The sequence below is a fragment of the Lagenorhynchus albirostris genome, chromosome 12, assembly GCF_949774975.1.
Source record: "Lagenorhynchus albirostris chromosome 12, mLagAlb1.1, whole genome shotgun sequence".
Classification (NCBI taxonomy): Eukaryota; Metazoa; Chordata; class Mammalia; order Artiodactyla; family Delphinidae; genus Lagenorhynchus; species Lagenorhynchus albirostris.
In genome coordinates this window covers 32,796,796-32,817,091 of record NC_083106.1, presented here as the reverse complement: position 1 = coordinate 32,817,091, position 20,296 = coordinate 32,796,796, and the positions used below count along the sequence as shown (strand labels likewise).

The following is a 20,296-nucleotide window of genomic DNA, read 5'->3' as shown; positions in this document are numbered from 1 at the left end:
TGTTCCAGGTTGTCCATTTTATTGGCATATAGTTGCTTGTAGTAATTTCTCATGATCCTTTGTATTTCTGCAGTGTCAGTTATTACTTCTTTTTTATTTTTAATTCTATTGATTTGAGTGTTGAATTCTATTGTTTTAAGTTTGTTTTTGTAGGTCTTTTTCTTTTCTTGTGCTTTCCTGCCTAGAGCAGTTCCTTTAGCATTGGTTATAAAGCTGGTTTGGTGGTACTGAATTCTCTTAGCTTTTTCTTGTCTGTAAAGGTTTTAATTTCTCCGTCGAATCTGAATGAGATCCTTGCTGGGTAGAGTAATCTTGGTTGTAGGCTTTTCCCTTTCATCGCTTTTAATATGTCCTGCCACTCCCTTCTGGCTTGCAGAGTTTCTGTTGAACGATCAGCTGTTAACCTTATGGAGATTCTGTTGTATGTTATTTGTTGCTTTTCCCTTGCTGCTTTTAATATTTTTTCTTTGTATTTAATTTTTAATAGGTTGATTACTATGTGTATTGGCGTGTTTCTCCTTGGATTTATCCTGTATGGGGTCTCTGTGCTTCCTGGACTTGATTGACTATTTCCTTTTCCATATTAGGGATGTTTTCAACTACAGTCTCTTCAGATATTTTCTCAGTCCCTTTCTTTTTCTCTTCTTCTTCTGGGACCCCTATAATTTGAATGTTGGTGGGTTTAGTGTTGTCCCAGAGGTCTCTACCACTGTCCCCAATTCTTTTCATTCTTTTTTCTTTATTCTGCTCTGCAGTAGTTATTTCCACTATTTTGTCTTCCAGGTCACTTATCCATTCTTCTGCCTCAGTTATTCTGCTATTGATTCCTTCTAGAGCATTTTTAATTTCATTTATTATGTTGTTCATCATTGTTTGTTTGCTCTTTAGTTCTTCTAGATCGTTGTTAAACGTTTCTTGTATTTTCTCCATTCTATTTCCAATATTTTGGATCATGTTGACTATCATTATTCTGAATTCTTTTTCAGGTAGACTGCCTATTTCCTTTTCATTAGTTTGGTCTGGTGGGTTTTTACCTTGCTCCTTCTTCTGTTTGTTTCTCTGTCTTCTCATTTTGCTTAACTTACTATATTTGATGTCTCCTTTTTGCAGGATGCAGGTCTGTAGTTCCCATTGTTTTTGGTGTCTCCCCTCAGTGGCTAAGGTTGGTTCAGTGGGTTTGTAGGCTTCCTAGTAGAGGGGACTAGTGCCTTTGTTCTTGTGGATGAGGCTGTGTCTTGTCTTTCTGGTGGGCAGGACTGCGCCCGGTGTTTTGTTTTGGGGTGTTTGTGATCTTATTATGATTTTAGCAGCCTCTCTGCCAATGGGTGGGGTTGTGTTCCTGCCTTTCTAGTTGTTTGGCATAGGGTGTCCAGCACTGTCACTTATGGGTCATTGAGTGGAGCTGGGTCTTTTTTTTTTTTAATTTATTTTTATTTTATTTATTTTTGGCTACATTGGGTCTTCATTGCTACGTTCGGGCTTTCTCTAGTTGTGGAGAGCGGGGGCTACTCTTCATTGTAGTGCACGGTCTTCTCATTGTGGTGGCTTCTCTTGTTGCAGAGCATGGACTCTAGGCACACGGGCTCCAGTAGTTTTGGCACGCAGGCTCAGTAGTTGTGGCTTGCGGGCTCTAGAGCGCAGGCTCATTAGTTGTGGCACATTGGCTTAGTTGCTCCTCAGCATGGGGGATCTTCCCGGACCAGATCTCAAACCCCTGTCCCCTGCATTGGCAGGTGGATTCTTAACCACTGCACCACCAGGGAAGCCCAGAGCTGGGTCTTAGCGTTGAGGTGGAGATGTCTGGGAGCGCTTTTGCCGTTTGATATTACATGGAGCTGGGAGGTCTCAGGTGGACTCATGTCCTGAGCTCAGCTCTCCCACCTCAGAGACACCTGGCCAGAGCACCAGGACCCTGTCAGCCACATGGCACAGAAGAAAAGGGAGAAGAAAGAAAGAAAGAAAGAGAGAGAGAGAGAGAGAGATGGAGGGAAGGAGGGAGGAAGGAAGGACGGAAGGGAGAAAATAAAAGAAAAAGAATTAAAAGGATTTTTTTAATTATTAAAAATTAAAATGTAATTTAAAAAAAAGAAAGAAGAGAGCAACCAAACCAAAAAGCAAATCCACCAATGATAACAAGCGCTAAAAACTATACAAAACAAAACAAAACAAAAAAAAAGGACAGGCAGAACCCTAGGACAAATGGTAAAAGCAAATTATACAGACAAAATCACACAAAGAAGCATACACATGCACATTCACAAAAAGAGAAAAAGGAAAATATATATAAATATATATATCTATACATTAAAAAACAAAAGGAAGAGAGCAACCAAATCAATAAACAAATCTACCAGTGATAATAAACTCTAAATACTAAACTAAGATAAACATAAAACCAGAAACCAGTCTGTCGCATATAGCAAGCCCCAAGTCTACAGTTGCTCTCAAAGGCAACTGCCTCAATTTTGGGATGATTCGTTGTCTGTTCAGGTATTCCACAGTTGCAGGGTACATCAAGTTGATTGTGGAGTTTTAATCAGCTGCTCCTGAGGCTGCTGGGAGAAATTTCCCTTTCTCTTCTTTGTTTGCACAGCTCCTGGGGTTCAGCTTTGGATTTGGCCCCACCTCTGCATGTAGGTCACCTGAGGGCATCAGTTTCCGCCCAGACAGGAGGGGGTTAAAAGAGCAGCTGATTCGGGGGCTCTAGCTCACTCAGGCTGGGGGGAGGGAAGGGTGCAGAGTGCGGGGTGAGCCTACGGTAGCAGATGTCGGCATGACGTTGCAACAGCGTGAGGCATTCCGTGTGTTCTCCCGGGGAAGTTGTCCCTGGATCCCGGGACCCTGGCAGTGGCGGGCTGCACAGGCTCCCAGGAGGGGAGGTGTGGAGAGTGACTTGTATTTGCGCACAGGCTTCTTGGTGGCTGCAGCAGCAGCCTTAGCATTTCATTCCCAGCCCTGGTGTCTGTGCTGATAGCCGTGGCTCGCGCCCGTCTTGAGCTCATCTCGAGCTCGTTTTGGCGGTACTGTCAATCCAGTCTCCTCGTGCACCCCGAAACAATGGACTCTTAGGCAGTTCCAGACTTTTTCCTGGACTCTGTCCCACTAGCTGTGGCGCACTAGCCCCCTTCAGGCTGTGTTCACGCAGCCAACCCCAGTCCTCTCCTGGGATCTGACCTCCGAAGCCCGAGCCTCAGCTCCCAGCCCCCATCCATCCTGGCGGGTGAGCAGACGAGCCTCTCAGGCTGGTGAGTGCTGGTTGCCACTGATCCTCTGTGCGGGAATCTCTCCGCTTTGCCCTCTGCACCCCTGTAGCTGCGCTCTCCATTGTGGCTCCGAAGCTACCCACCCCGCCCCGCCACCCACCGTCTCTGCCAGTGAAGGGGTTTCCTAGTGTGTGGAAACTTTTCCTCCTTCACAGCTCCCTCCCTGAGGTTCAGGTCCCATCTCTATTCTTTTGTCTCTTTTTTTTCTTTTCTCTTTTGCCCTACCCAGGTACGTGGGGAGTTTCTTGCCTTTTGGGAAGTCTGAGGTCTTCTGCCAGCGTTCAGTAGGTGTTCTGTAGGAGTTGTTCCACATGTAGACGTATTTCTGATGTATTTGTGGGGAGGAAGGTGATCTCCACGTCTTACTCCTCTGCCATCTTGAAGGTCTCCTGTCTTACGTCTTATATATCAACCTTTCATATTTTTAAATTAAGTCCCTTAAAGTGTACCATAGACAGTGTAGATGTATTCCTGAAAGTCTCATGTCAAAACTATGTAGCAAGTAAGGTTTATTTTCAGAACATTCCTTTCAAGCTCCCTTCTAAGCAGACCCTTAATCACATTTTAGCAGATCTGTCCTACAGTTGTATCCTTTCAATGACCCCAATCACCCAGAGCTTAGGGTTGACAAGCTCCTTGTACCTCACTGAATTTACTAAAAAGAAGATATACCACTGCTTTATTATTAGTGTACTCATTATATATCTCATTATTACAATATATTATCAATTCATAGATGGTGGGACAATAACTTAAACTAGTTTGTATCTACCATTCTACCCAGGACATTGCAAATAAATGTCATTCGGTAATGTTTGTGCATTGTTCTTTTGGATTGGATTGGTAAAGACACATATGGACCATCGCAAAATATCCAGAATATTTATTTTTTACCTCTTCATATATTATGTAGATTTGAATGTAGAGGATTGCCATATTTCCCTCAATTGTCACTCTGTTGATTTACGGTCACTTGATGCCTTTATTTTCCTTTTCTTTAACACATGTTTACTTCTTATACAGAAGGTACAGAAACCCTTCATTGAATATGTTGCAGTTTCAAACAGTTGTCTGCATGTACTAGAATTTCCTCCCCGTTATTTTCTATTTGGGGATGTAAAGGAAATGACATTTATTGAGTATTTATAGCCAAGCCTTTTGCTAGGTATTTTGCATACATTATCTCATTTAATCTAAATTGTCTCTCAGTAGTGTACTTAATGTACTTATTATTGACCCTAATTTGCAGATAAGGGAGCTAGGAGTTGACAAAGTAAAATAATCTGCCCGAGGTCACAGAAATGCTGGGACCACAATTTGAATACAAGATTGTGCCTCTGAATCACTATGTTGTTTTTGCTGTACCACAGTAACGGATGGTACTTGTCTGAGGATTAGGTGACATAAGTAACTGTTTTCTAATCTATCAAGCACTATCCACACATGGAATTTCTAACTCATATATTATAATTTCCAACAGAGTAAGGTGAGTAAATTGGTATGTAATAAATGTTTTAACTGATTGTGATTATAATAGAACTTCAAAAATTACGTGAAATGATGTTAATGAGTTATTAGAGAACTAAAATCCACAAAATGGAACATCTTATCTTAGCCAAAAGGTATGAAATATGAATATGTAACCGTAAAAACATTTTTAGAGAATATCATAGGGTTATGGAATAATATCTGAATAAAATCTATTGTAGCCTTAGGTAGGCCTTATATTTGATATGTAATAGTGAGAACACTTTGGAATTCAGAGTTACATGTTGTTGTTGTCACTCTTCCCCAGGTGTTCCAGATTGCGTATGTGATTGTGAAAGCAGCTAATTCCCCTCGGCCTGGAAACTGGATTTTGGAACGCTCACTTGATGATGTTGATTATAAGCCCTGGCAGTATCATGCTGTGACGGACACAGAGTGCCTAACACTCTACAATATTCATCCCCGCACTGGACCACCATCATACGCCAAAGATGATGAGGTCATCTGCACTTCATTTTATTCCAAGATACACCCCTTAGAAAACGGAGAGGTAAGATGAGAAAACTCACCCTCAGTACATTTAAGGTGCCAAAATAGGCCTGTCATAAAAACTAGAATATATCAGTCATAATGTCAGGGAGATTTTAAAATAGGATTTAGCAGAAGTACATTTTAAAAAACTTATTAAATAAAAGGGAAAAACTGAAAGTGATTAGAATTTTAACTGCCTTCCTCTAGTGTGTTATCTCCCATTTCCAATAAAGATCAGAGAAGAGGAAATGGGCTTAAGTTGGAAAGTCAGTGATTAATTTTAAATATAAAGAGACTTTAATTTTAAATGTAAAGAGACTTTTCTAACACTGTTGTTTGCTAATACTTGGAGGAGGATTGAAACCTTAAAAGAAGGCCTAGATCTGTGTGTACTCTGGTCTGAAGGTGGGGACAAAAGAGGGAAATTTGGGAAGAAATATAATTCACCTGAAGGACCTAAAGAGAAGGAAATTTTGTCAGTTTTTGTATGTTTTTCTGCTGTCACCACATAGTGCTGCAGTGGGGTTCCTTTCCTTTGTTCAGTCTTTGCTTATTATATGCTTAATTCAAAAGCGTTCAATTTCTCCGTAGCATTTTTTTTTGTATGGGTAAGATTTTAGATTCGTTCATTGCTTTTCAGCCACAAAGTCAAACCATGACTTCACCTCTACCAGCTGTGTGATCTTGAATCAGTGACTTAAATTCTCTGTGCCTTAGTTTCATCTCCCATAAATTGGAAACAATAACAGTAGTTCTTATTTCTTATGATTGTCAAGAAGATTAAATGAATTATTATGTTTAAAACATTAGAACAGTGCTGACAGACATATACACTATTGCTTTGTAAGCATTAACTATTTTTGTTGCTCTTGTTATAATAACAATAACAACTATTGAGATTGTTGTTTTTGTCGGTAGTCGTAGTCGTAGTATTAGTAGCCTCCTCTCAAATACCCAAACCTAGACTTAGTGACTTTTTTGGATTCTCTAGTTATATTTCCCTAATCAGTCTCCCTTCAGTATATACGGCCTAGCTCTTTTTTTCCTACCTGTTTGTATACATCTCTATTTATATTCATGTCTGATATTCTCTCCTCACCAGGTCACACACCTAAAGCTGGTATCATTTTTTATATTCACAGTTTCAGAAAATCCATATTCATACACTATCATGCCCACCTCCACCAATCTAGGGTTATCTCTTTAAACACTTCTGGGGGCAAGTTAGAGTTTTGACATAAATCTATCACACTCTCTTTTGGCACTATTATTCTATGAATGTATACCAGTGCCTCACTATATTTCAATTTCATGTTCAAAAATATCAGTTTTGGGCGAAAAGAAATCCAAATGGTGCTCTCAGCAGAGATTCCAATCTGCCAAATGACAAGGAGTCAAAAGCAGTGAGTCAAACAGCTGTTCAACCTGCTTTGTGCCCAGAGGCATCCAAAGTCCTGGCCAGATTGGCCTGAGGATATGGGAGTACAGAGGAGTGCAGAGAGACTATATTTGAGTTGAATTTGTATTATTTTTCTCCTGGATCCAGTGTTTACCCAGAACCAATAATTATCTAATATTTATAAAGCTATTCTTTACCTTTAAAAAAATGGTCTAATTCAGAAATTTGTTGAACAATGTAAAATGTACCCAGATAGATGTGTAACATACAAGTTACATGTATATCCCTGAAGCATGCTCTCCCTATAATGATGGTGGTTCTCCATCCTTTAGACCGTGTCAACTTGCCAACATGGAACAAACACACATTCTATTTGTTTGTGTTTAACTGGCTATGCTGTATTAGACATTCACTAAAGACTAATCATTGATGGTGACTTTTAAGAACAACTTATTCAACTTTCTCTGTGACATGCTTTTTTAAGTCTATTTTTCTCTCATTGGAAAGTGGATGAGGTGAGGGACAGAAAGTAAATTCAAAATATTTGATGTAGAATGATAGTATTTAAGAATATGAATTAAATTCAGACCTCTCCTAGAATATCTGCTTCATTTTATATATTATGCTGTGAAACGTATTACTTTTTGGAATGAACAGGTCCAGCAAAGGTAGGTGATAATCTCCCAAGACTCCCAGATCCACTGGTGACAAAGCTGAGATAAGAATCCAGGTCCCCTGACTCCTAGGTTAGTGTTTCTTTCAGACTGAAGACTGGAAGTCGATTTTTTAAAAAAAGTTGGTAATAGCTAAACTCAAATAATGGTTTAGAACAGATATAGAGATAGATATGCTGGATCCATTAAAGTAGAAAGATTCTTAATCCTGAGATATCATGATATAGAAGAATGTACATGGGACTGGAAGACTGGGCTCTGCTTCTGGCTCTTGTTTTTGTGGGATGTTGGGCAGGTCACTTAATCTCTGAGTTTGAATTTCTTTAATACATGAATTAGTTTTATATATAAATTGTCCTAAGGCATCTTTCAGTTCTAAAGTAATAGTTTTGGATATCAACTACAATATAACATGTGGGAATAATTTTTGGATGCTTGTCTCCAACATTTCCCAGACAAGTGACTATGAAATAAATCTTATTAAATTTCAGTTTTAAAATGATTCACTTTTGAGTACCATCTGAAATCTAATTACTAGGTGCTTATGTTCAGAACTTCCCAGAGAAGTGACATTCAAGTAAAAACCAAATATGTAAACCAGTAAATGCAAAATGATAGTATAAATGCCACAGCAGAAGTGTGTACAGAAAGTGGTAACGTCCATCTGGGTGAGCCAAAGGAGCCACATTGAGAAGATGAATTCTCAGAGTACAGGGAAACAGAAACAAAAGTTTCTTAGTATCTCAAAAGTTTCAAAGGCAATATGCAAATTCATCTCTAATATGCCCTATGACTTAAACTAGGCATATAAGAAGACTTCACCTCCATTGTTGAAGGATATTTTTATTGGGTATAGAATTGTAGGTTTCTTATTGTTTTTTGGCATATTTTATTGTCTTCTGGTTTCCATTGTTTATGCGGAAAAGGTAACTATTTAGTAATTGTCCTTTGTAAAGTCTTTTATTTCTTTAAAGATTTTTATCTTTGTTTTTCACTAGTTTTACTATGATGCTCCAGATCTGCACTGCCCATTACAATCTTTATTAGACATATGTGGTTATTAAATTTATATTTCAATTAATTCAAATGAAATTAAAATTCAGTTTCTCAGTTGCACAGCCACACTTCAAGTGCTCAATAGCCACATGTGACTAGCAGCTACCACACTGGACTGCACAGAATAGATCATTTCTATCATTGCCTAAAGTTCTATTGGGCAGTGTTGCTATAGATGATAGCTTTCTATTTTCTAGATTGGGATTTATTTGGTTGGTATATCTGCAGAGTGATGTGTTTCATCAGTTCAAGAACTAATTCAGCCACTAACTCTCCAAATATTGCTTCTTACCCATTATCTCTCTTCTATAAATATGATTTAGAATAATTTAGAACTTCTCACAGTATACACTATGCATCTTACACTCCCTTTTATTTATAGTCATCCTTTTGGCTTTCTGTCCTTCATTCTAGATATTTTCTTCTTGCTTACTTTGAGTTCACGATGTCTCTCTTCAGCTATGTAAAAACTACTATTGAAACCAATCATAAGATTCTTAATTTCATTTATTATATTTTTCAGTTCTAGAATTTCTCTTTGGTTCATTTAAAATAGTTTGGTATCTAGTTTTATATCAGATTTTTATATACCTATTGAATTTTTAATAATAAAATTATATTCAAATTTTCAATATTCTATTTTTATCTCCTTGAGCATAAAGTAACAATTATTTGAGTTCTTATTTTATAATTCTAATATCTGGCCTTTGTGAATATATTTTATTTCTGTTTCATTTGCCGATTCTTTCCTATGCTGTATCGTATCCTCACATTCTTGATTATTTTTGCATATCAGAAGTTGTATTTGAAAAACTGTGTGTAGAAATAATTTAGGCCTAAGAAATTATCTTTACCTTATGAGGATTTTCTGATGCTTCTGCCAGGCAATGGCAGTATGGATCATCTTAATCCAATTTCTGGGATACTTAGATGCCTCAAAGCTGTGCTGAACTCCCATGACAGCTGATTTAATTCTAGTTTATCCCCATTCTAGGCTTCCTGTCTTTGAAGTCCAAACTAAAGTGTGTGGAATTTACCTAAGTCTCACCCATACAAGTTCCGGAATCCAACTTTTGTCCTCCTAGTACAGCAAGACTGTCAAAGCACTGCTCAGTCTCTGAGCCATGTCTTCTGAACAGGGAAATGTCCACAGGACAAAAGCTGTCACAATACACTAATTATCTCTATAGACATCAGTCTTCTCCTTGATATTGAGAAGTTGATTCTTTATCTTCCTGATAGCTGTCATATGGCTTTACATAAATGTTTTTATATATTTTGTCCAGTTGGTCTAGTTGTTATCATTGACAGTGTTAGCACTAATTATATAATTTACTATAAACAGAAGCATAGTCTCATATGCACTGTTTAAAGCCTTTTTATTCTGGAATCATTTTATATTTACATAAATGTAAGAAGAGGACAGAGAATTTGCATGTCCCTTTTACCCAGCTCCCACTAAGGATAATATCTTACATAATTACCATTCATTTGTCAAAATAAGAAATTAATATTGATACTCTATTACCTAAACCACAGATTTATTCAGATTTAATTCATGTTATCATTAATGTCGTTTTTTTTTTTTCTCTTCTGGGATCCAAGTTGGGATACTACACTGCATTTATTGCATCATTGTGTCCGCTTTGTCTTTTCTAATCCATGACAATTTCTTAAACGTCTCTTGTTTTCCTTGGCCTTAATCACTTTTAAGAGTACTGGTCAAGTTTTTTGTAACATGTTAGTCATTTTGAGTCATGATTAGACTGGGCTACTGGGTTTGGGGGAAGAATACCACAGAGGTGAAACAACTTTCTTATTGCATCACTCATATTTATTTTTATATGCACATCTCCTATGTCCTCCTTATTGGTTTATAAGTTTTACTGTCTTCTAGATAGGATTTTATTTTAGACAACAATATCTAAATATTCACCATGATTTGAAATGTATATTTTTAACTAAGCATTGAATGATCATTTGCTTTCAGATCTTCACAATACCCTTTAAATATAAATTTAAGTCAGAGAATAAGAAAAATAAGAGCAGAGCATTTTTAAGACTCACCTGTGCAGCAAGGCATTATGAAATAAACATATCTCAATTATAACACACTAAGTAATAATGTTTATGTTATAGGTATAGAACATTAATAGAAAATAGTCTTCTGTGACTAACATCAAATCTATTGAGTCTAAGGTTTATTACATTATTACTTGTCTGTAGTTTTAGAGACATGTGCCATAACTTTTGGAACGTTCCAAGATATCATATTTCAGGTGAAAAGTACATCATTTTAGAGCTGAAAGATACCTTAGGTGAATACCTTAGGAATTCAAGGATATCATAGCCTTGACTTTGACATCTATATCCAAACTTCAGCGCTCTCCTCTGTCCATATTATCACTGGAAACCATTTAGCCTTTCCTTCTGACCTCTTGAGTCTTAACAGCATCATCTCTGCTTATTTCTTCAGTTTTATTTGTTGCTACAGCCACCGCCACTTTTTGGCCTCCACCCTCTAGCCTGGTCCATTCTCTGTCCTCCACCTCACATTGCCTGCAAGAGATCAACAAATGTTAGTCATGTGGATTCACCAGAAGGGCACATACCCAGTCCCCTAGATGACTGGGTTCAACTGCATCCAAGAAGGAGAGTAGTCCTGCAGGCTAGCATCCTGGGCTTGCACCCAAAGGGAGAAGAGAAATTTACTGAGCTATGAGATAATCAAGTCTCAGGACTGGCAGAGGACAAATAGTAGAGGGCAATGGAGGCAATGGTCATAATAGTATGGCCTAGTATGTTGTTATCCAGGGTGTAAACAGAAGGAGACTTGGAGCAAAACTTTCCAAGAGTTTCATTTTAGAAAGGTGATTTTGCATCAGCAGTGCCAAGAGAGGGCTCAGCAGGAACCCTGCTTGCCTTGCCTTGAGAGAATGATCCTAAGCTCCAGAATAGTTGTGTAGTATGTAGTAACAGACCGCAGGGGGCCTCCATTACTTTGAGGGCAGCCAAAGACAAAAACTTTGGTGGGTACAGCTGCAAAGATGTACTTCTCCAGCAGTGCCACAGGGAGCCAATTCCAACCAGAGCTGCTACCAGCCCGAGTGCTGCCTCTGCTGAAAGCACTTGCCCCTGGATGCTATTTAGAACTGCTAACAAGAACCACCACTTGGAAGCACCACTGTGAACTATGATTGCAGCCATGGCTCCTCCCAAACTTGGCTTTACTTGGCAATCACTGGGAACATTTGAAAGGTAGCTATTTCTGGGACCAGGGTTTTTAATTCAGTAGGTTTGGGAAAGGCTCAGGAAGCTCTATGTACATGTTAAACAAGTACTCCTGGTGATTTTGATACCGCTCCTTTTGGCTCATTGTTCAGATATTTCCAGCTTTCCCAAACCCTGGAGAAGAACAGATCATTAGTTATTTAGGGAAAGCGTATCAGACATTCTAACTCCTTCTAACTGAAGAAAGAGGCTTACTTTTCTGACAGAAAACATGATTGGCTTTGGTGGACCGAATCTGTGGGTGAGTTTGAGTTTAGTAAATAAACTTTGAGCTGTCACTAAGTTACAGATGGTTAAAGGAGCGGCTGGGAGAGGAGAATCACATTGATATTGACAAGAATGGGGCTGTATGGATGGCACTGCTTTAGGGCTCCTAGAATTAAAATTGTAGTAAATGTGTTTCTGTTATATGAGACTCTCCCCTTTCTGTGACTGGGATTATTGCTTTAAATTTCTTTGTATTGTCACTAGACTGCTAAATAATATTCATAGTTACCATATTAATTTTTGCTTCAGTTTCCTCATACAGAGACCTTTAAGTTATTCACATATGATTTCCTCTTTTTTTTACTACAACACTTCCCAGCTCTTCAGGACTGCAACTCAGTTGGAACTTAGATTCACTTTGATTCTGCTTTTGAAACATGGCAGGCTTGTATAAATTTCCTGGAGCAGCCATCATTAATTCTTGAAGACACCTTTTTTTCCTTTAAACTGTGTGTGGAGCTTTGATATTATTTTCATTTCCTATGTGACAGAATTTTACATATACAGACAGAATTTTTTCTCCCTCTTTGTATCACCTGACATTATGATGATCCTTAGAATTGCAAATACTGGAAAATGAAGAAACAAACCCAACACTGTGTAAAAAAAACTGTTTCTGAGAACCTTCTTTGATGTGATATTGTTCACGGTATGGCATGATTGCATGTGTGAGTTTGTGTGGAAATGCAGGGATGGAAATGAGGAACGAGCCTTTCTCAATTACCCTTGGAGTTGCTCCCTTAAGGAGAAGCATCAGGGTATCACTAATTTGTATTGGTTTTGAATAGAGATTTAGCAAAATAATTTATGGGGGTTTCAGATTTCCTTCCTCTAAAAATAGTTCTTGCATTGACCAACATGGAGCCAGTTAGTACCTGGAGCAACAAGGTGAAAGTGCCTCAATACAATGAGGTTTATGTGGCTTCCTCCAAAAAACCCCCCAGCTTATTTCAACTCCAGTTGGAATATACAGAGCACTTGAAATGTATTGGAATTACACACACATAAAATCCATAATTCACTTTTTTCCTTATTTGGATCACATTTTTTAACATCTTTATTGGAGTATAATTGTTTTACAATGGTGTGTTAGTTTCTGCTTTATAACAAAGTGAATCAGCTATACATATACCTATATCCCCATATCTCCTCCCTCTTGCGTCTCCCTCCCACCCTCTCTATCCCACCCCTCTAGGTGGTCACAGAGCACCGAGCTGATCTCCCTGTGCCATGCAACCGCTTCCCATTAGCTATCTATTTTAAATTTGTCAGTGTATACATGTCAGTGCTACTCTCTTACTTCATCCCAGCTTACCCTTGCCCCACCCCGTATCCTCAAGTCCATTCTCTATATCTGCGTCTTTATTCCTGTCCTGCCCCTGGGTTCATCAGAACCCTTTTTTTCTTTTTTAGATTCCATATATATGGGTTAGCATACAGTATTTGTTTTTCTCTTTCTGACTGACTTCACTCTGAATGACAGACTCTAGGTCCATGCACCTCACTACAAATAATTCAATTTCTTTTCATTTTATGGCTGAGTAATATTCCATTGAATATATGTGCCATATCTTCTTTATCCATTCATCTGTCGATGGACACTTAGGTTGCTTCCATGTCCTGGCTATTGTAAATAGTGCTGCAATGAACACTGTGCTACATAACTCTTTTTGAATCATGGTTGTCTCAGGGTATATGCCCAGTAGTGGAATTGCTGGGTCATATGGTCGTTCTATTTTTAGTTTTTAAAAGAACCTCCATACTGTTCTGCATAGTGGCTGTATCAATTTACATTCCCACCAACAGTGCAAGAGGGTTCCCTTTTCTCCACACCCTCTCCAGCATTTATTGTTTGTAAATTTTTTGATGATGGCCATTCTGATTGGTGTGAGGTGATACCTCATTGTAGTTTTGATTTGCATTTCTCTAATGATTAGTGATGTTGAGCATCCTTTCATGTGTTTGTTGGCAATCTGTTGGCAATTTCTCCATTTCTTTGGAGAAATGTCTATTTAGGTCTACCGCCCATTTCTGGATTGGGTTGTTTGTTTTTTTGATGTTGAACTGCATGAGCTGTTTGTATGTTTTGGAGATTAATCCTTTGACAGTTGCTCCATTTGCAAATATTTTCTCCCATTCTGAGGGTTGTCTTTTCGTCTTGTTTATAGTTTCCTTTGCTGTGCAAAAGCTTTTAGGTTCCATTTGTTTATTTTTGTTTTTATTTCCATTTCTCTAGAGGTGGGTCAAAAAGGATCTTGCTGTGATTTATGTCATAGAGTATCCTGCCTATGTTTCCTCTAAGAGATTTATAGTGCCTGGCCTTACCTTTAGGTCTTTAATAAATTTTGAGTTTGTTTTTGTGGATGGTGTTAGGGAGTGTTCTAATTTCATTCCTTTACATGGAGCTGTCCAGTTTTCCCAGCACCACTTATTGAAGAGGCTGTCTTTTCTCCATTGTATATTCTTGCCTCCCATATCAAAGGTAAGGTTACAATATGTGCCTAGGTTTATCCCTGGGCTTTCTGTTCCATTGATCTATATTTCTGTTTTTATGCCAGTACTATACTGTCTTGCTTACTGTAGCTTTGTAGAATAGTCGGAAGTCAGGGAGCCTGATTACTCCAGCTCCATTTCTCAAGATTGCTTTGGCTATAAGGGGTCTTTTGTTTTTCTGTACGAATTGTAAAATTTTTGTTCCAGTTCTGTAAAAAAATGCCATTGGTAGTTTGATAGGGATTGCATTGAATCTGTAGATTGCTTTGGGTAGTATAATCATTTTCACAATGTTGATTCTTCCAATCCAAGAACATGGTATATCTCTCCATCTGTTTCTATCATCTTTAATTTCTTTCATCCGTGTCTTATAGTTTTCTGCATACAGGTCTTTTGTCTCCTTAAGTAGGTTTTTTCCTAGGACTTTTATTCTTTGTGTTGCAATGGTAAATGGGAGTGTTTCCTTAATTTCTCTTTCAGATTTTTCATCATTAGTGTATAAGAATGCAAGAGATTTCTGTGCATGAATTTTGTATCCTGCTACTTTACCAAATTCATTGATTATCTCAAGTAGTTTTCTGGTAGCATCTTTAGGATTCTCTATGTATAATATCATGTCATCAGCAAATAGTGACAGCTTTACTTCTTCTTTTCTGATCTGGATTTCTTTTATTTCTTTTTCTTCTCTGATTGCTGTGGCTAAAACTTACAAAACTATGTTGAATAAGAGTGGTGAGAGTAGACAACCTTGTCTTGTGCCTGATCTTAAAGGAAATGGTTTCAGTTTTTAAGCATTGAGAACGATGTTGGCTGTGGGCATGTCATATATGGCCTTTATTATGTTGAGGCAAGTTCCCTCTATGCCTACTTTCTGGAGGGTTTTTATCATAAATGGGTGTTGAATTTTGTCAGAAGCTTTTTCTGCATCTATTGAGATGATCATATGGCTTTTCTCCTTCAGTTTGTTTATATGGTGTATCACATTGATTGATTTGAATATGTTGAAGAATCCTTGCATTCCTGGGATAAACGCCACTTCATTGTGGTGTATGATCCTTTTAATGTGCTATTGGAGTCTGTTTGCTAGTATTTTGTTGAGGGTTTTGCATCTATGTTCATCAGTGATATTGGCCTGCAGCTTTCTTTCTTTGTGACATCTTTGCCTGGTTTTGGTATCAGGGTGATGGTGGCCTCGTAGAATGAGTTTGGGAGTGTTCCTCCCTCTGCTATATTTTGGAAGAGTTTGAGAAGGACAGGTGTTAGCTCTTCTCTAAATGTTTAATAGAATTCGCCTGTGAAGCCAAGTGGTCCTGGGCTTTTGTTTCTTGAAAGATTTTTAATCACAGGTTCACTTTCAGTGCTTGTGATTGGTCTGTTTATATTTTCTGTTTCTTCCTGGTTCAGTCACAGAAGGTTGTGCATTTCTAAGAATTTGTCCATTTGTTCCAGGTTGTCCATTTTATTGGCACATAGTTGCTTGCAGTAATCTCTCATGATCCTTTGTATTTCTGCAGTGTCAGTTGTTACTTCTCCTTTCAAAGTCTGTTGATTTCAGTCTTTTCCCTTTTTTTCTTGATGAGTCTGGCTAATGGGTTATCAATTTTGTTTATCTTCTCAAAGAACCAGCTTTTAGTTTTATTGATCTTTGCTATTATTTCCTTCATTTCTTTTTCATTTATTTCTGATCTGATCTTTATGATTTCTTTCCTTCTGCTAACTTTGGGTATTTTTTTTCCTTCTTTCTCTAATTGCTTTAGGTGTAAGGTTAGGTTGTTTATTTGAGATGTTCCTTGTTTCTTGAGGTAGGATTGTATTGCTGTAAACTTCCCTCTTAGAACTGCTTTTGCTGCCTCCCATAGGTTTTGGGCCATCATGTTTTCATTTTGTTTTGTTTCTAGGTAGTTTTTGATTTCTTCCGTGATCTCTTGGTTATTCAGTAGTGCATTGTTTAGCCTCCATGTGTTCATAGTTTTTACAGTTTTTTTTCCTGTAATCGATATCTAATCTCATAACGTTGTGGTCAGAAAAGATACTTGATACGATTTCAATTTTCTTAAATACCAAGGCTTGATTTGTGACCCAAGATATTGTCTATCCTAGGGAATGTTCCATGAGTACTTGAGAGGAAAGTGTATTCTGTTGTTTTTGGATGGAATGTCCTATAAATATCAGTTACATCCATCTTGTTTCATGTGTCATTTAAAGCTTGTGCTTCCTTATTTATTTTGTTTTGGTTGATCTGTCCATTGGTGAAAGTGGGGTGTTAAATTCCCATACTATTATTGTGTTACTGTCGATTTCCCCTTTTATGGCTATTAGCATTTGCCTTATGTGTTGGTTTGCTCTTATGTTGGGTGCATAAATATTTACAATTGTTATATATCCTTGGATTGATCCCTTGATCATTATGTAGTGTCCTTCTTTATGTCTTATAATAGTCTTTATTTTAAAGTCTATTTTGTCTGATATAAGAATTGCTACTGCAGCTTTCTTTTGATTTCCATTTGCATGGAATTTCTTTTTCCATACCCTCACTTTCAATCTGTATGTGTCCCGAGGTCTGAAGTGGGTCTCTTGTAGACAACATATGTATGCGTCTTGTTTTTGTATCCATTCAGCCAGCCTGTGTCTTTTGGTTGGAGCGTTTAATCCATTTACATTTAAGGTAATTATCGATATGTGTGTTCCTTTTACCATTTTCTGAATTGTTTTGGGCTTGTTATTGTAGGTTTTTTTCCTTCTCTTGTGTTTCCTGCCTAGAGAAGTTCTTTTAGCATTTGTTTTAAAGCTGGTTTGGTGGTGTTGAAATCTCTTAACTTCTGCGTATCTGTAAAGGTTTTAATTTCTCTGTCAAATGTGAATGAGATCCTTGCTGGGTAGAGTAATCTTGGTTGTAGGTTTTTCCCTTTCATCTCTTTAAAAATGTCCTGCCACTCTTCTTGCTTGCAGAATTTCTGCTGAAAGATCAGCTGTTAACCTTATGGGGATTCTCTTGTATGTTGTTTGTTGCTTTGTTGGGGTTGTGGTAGAGGGCACAAAGGCACAGCTTACTCTCTTTTAGGGTGTTCGCTAGATATGGCTGTCACGTATAGCTGTGTCACTGATTAACCATGGGGCTTGGACGGATGAGTAACAACCCAATTCATGCCCCAGCCAATTCACATAAATATAATAAAGATCAAATTAAGTCATTTATGGTAATGCCTCCTTGTAACCTATATAATAGGATAGTAAATACTCTAGTTTAGTAGGTAACATTGGCTTAAGCTCCCCTCTAAATGTGAGATGACTGGTCAGTGCTAGCCTCACTATTATATAAGGAAATTTGCAAAGGATAAAATAAGATTTAATATTATATATGCAGTCTTTAGCTTATACATCCAATAATGCTATTCTTCCATATAAATATTGTAGAGACAAGTACACAAGCTTTAAATTATGTGAGCACCTTGTAGAGGAATTTCAAGAAAGCTGGGTAAACCAAGTTCCATTTGTTGTACTCATTGCAACTTGTAATAGAAAAACTTATGTTAAAATTCTCTGAAAGTGTTGTCAGTATTTTGAGACCCAACTTTAAAGCGTGTTGAAATTATGAAACAGAATTGTATTTGTTGTGTACAGAAAGAGGAAAAAAAGAACTATTAAATGCACTGGACATTATAAGAAGCATTTGAGACTATTGAAACTCACCTTGTGGCTTTTAAAATCAAGTCTGAAGTCCTGAGCAAACATTGCATGAGAGAATGGCAGGTCATCCTATAGTTAATGGTGTCAGCATTTTTTTTTTTCATGTTACCAAAGTAGGGACTAAGTCTTCAGTTAAAATGTAAATCCCATGGGAAGGAAGAGGATTTGTGGGTACTGTTGTTATTGTTATCAATAATGTTGGCAATGACCATTTTGGATATAGTGCATCACTGATTACAAATCACTTGTCATACACTCTTCTGTCTGATCTTTATCAAAGCCTTGGAGACACTTGAAGCCAAAATATTTATCATTCTCATTTTACTGATGGAGGTTAAATAACTTGTTTGTGATCACATAATGGTAAATTTTCAACATTAATCTCTGGTTCAGGTCCAGTTCAAATCTTCTGATGGCAAATCTCATAATATTTCTACTTCATAAACTGAACCCTTAGGTCCAATCAGCCATCGTCTAAATGTGCGTTTACCATTGGTCACAAGGGCTGTGTGACACTGTGTGGTATTTAAATGCCATCCACCATCTCTCCTGGGAAAAACCTGAGGACCTGAGGGTGTGTCAGTTAATCAGTCTCACAGAGGAAAGATAATATACTATTTTTATTGCAGAAGTATACTTGAAAATACAACAAAGGATCTTAAAACTATTAAAATAAGCTTCTGATCCTTGGGGAAACTATTTCAATACTAGAGCTATCATCAAAAGTCCTTGAGACAAGTAACTCAGGAGTGGAATAGTTATAATTGTACTTTACAGGCAAACTTAAAAAGATACCAGGAGCTGCTTTACCAGGTCTCCTGCTATGAAATAAAAACTGGAGAATAATCTTCTGCAAAGCATTCTAGCCTGAGGATGTGTACTAGTTTGCACTGTGGCAGACTGACTGCAGCCAAATATTTTCATTGAAAATACCTAAATGAGTAACTGCTGAATTCTGCTACCTGGGAATCATATGAGACATACAATTTAAATTCTAATCATAGGTAGCAAAAATCCCCTGATACTCATTTTGCAAAGGAGAATGGCAACCTGGCAAGATTACAAGTTAGAAGAAAATTATATTGCCCTTGGGTAAATTTGTTCTTCAGCTTCATTAAGTTATAAGAATTATTTATTTTCTTACTCGGCAGATAAGTGCCTTCTAAAACCAAGCTTACTCTTAGGTTGAGCCATATGAAACTGCCAATATTTGACTATTTTTAGACAATAAATATGCAGTTTCATATGGTTTTAACTAATATACGCCAAAGCATGAATAGAAACATTTGCAGAAATTTAAATTGTCCTCAGCATAACCTCACTTGTACACATTATTTTAGCAAAAGCATTAAAAGGAAATCAAGTCCCTTCACTGAAACGATAATTTATAAGTATAATAATTTATAATAGTGAAGTTTTTTTTTTTTACTGTTAGTTATATGGTAAATATTAAGCTAAAATGAGTTGTATTGCATTTGTTTCTTAATTTTTGGTCGATGGGAGAATAGCAAATAGCATTTTCATATGAATAATCAGGCATTACATCGGGTACCATGGAGAACCACGTGGGAGTTGGTTACTGGGAATAAGTTTGGGAGCTGAGTAGTTTTGGTTCATAGAATGTAAAGCATATCTGTGTTTTTACACACACACATTCCAGTGCCAATAAATGTGCAGCATAATCATGTAAATAGATGTTAGTTGTATCAGGAGTGACAGCTGCCACCTTCTTAGAGGCATTTCAAATATTTAAAAAACTGGCATCCATCTTATAGTAGTTATCCACTCTTCAGTATGAATTACCTTATTGTAAGATTATTGGTGAAAATTCTTGAAGATTATGTTAAAGGGAAAAGAAACACTTTGTTTTTAAAGGGAAAAAAATCATAGCAATGTTTCCGTTTTGCTTTCTTATCTCTACACTTGTTCTTTTTATCAGCAGATGAAAAAACATTTTGTTCTTCCTTTTTTATAATTTGTTATGTTGCATCCATTAATCTTATAACAAGATAAAATTTGGTGTTGAATTAGCTGCAGTAGAGAAGTTCACACATTATTCACTACAAAGCCAATCCATTACCAAAAAAGATAGGACAAAAAAATATGGCCAGGATACAGTTTCAGTTCAACCACCAAATGATTTGATA

At 37.3% G+C, this 20,296-nt stretch overlaps 1 protein-coding gene across 1 annotated transcript in view; it reads left to right on the top strand.

Annotated features, from left to right (window-relative positions):
- LAMA2 (laminin subunit alpha 2) overlaps positions 1 to 20,296 on the top strand; it is a 605,756-nt gene that overhangs the window by 203,734 nt on the left and 381,726 nt on the right. The window contains exon 4 of the mRNA XM_060167667.1: positions 5,059 to 5,301. Within this exon, the coding sequence (XP_060023650.1) occupies positions 5,059 to 5,301 (243 nt within the window). The remainder of the gene's footprint in view (positions 1 to 5,058; positions 5,302 to 20,296) is intronic.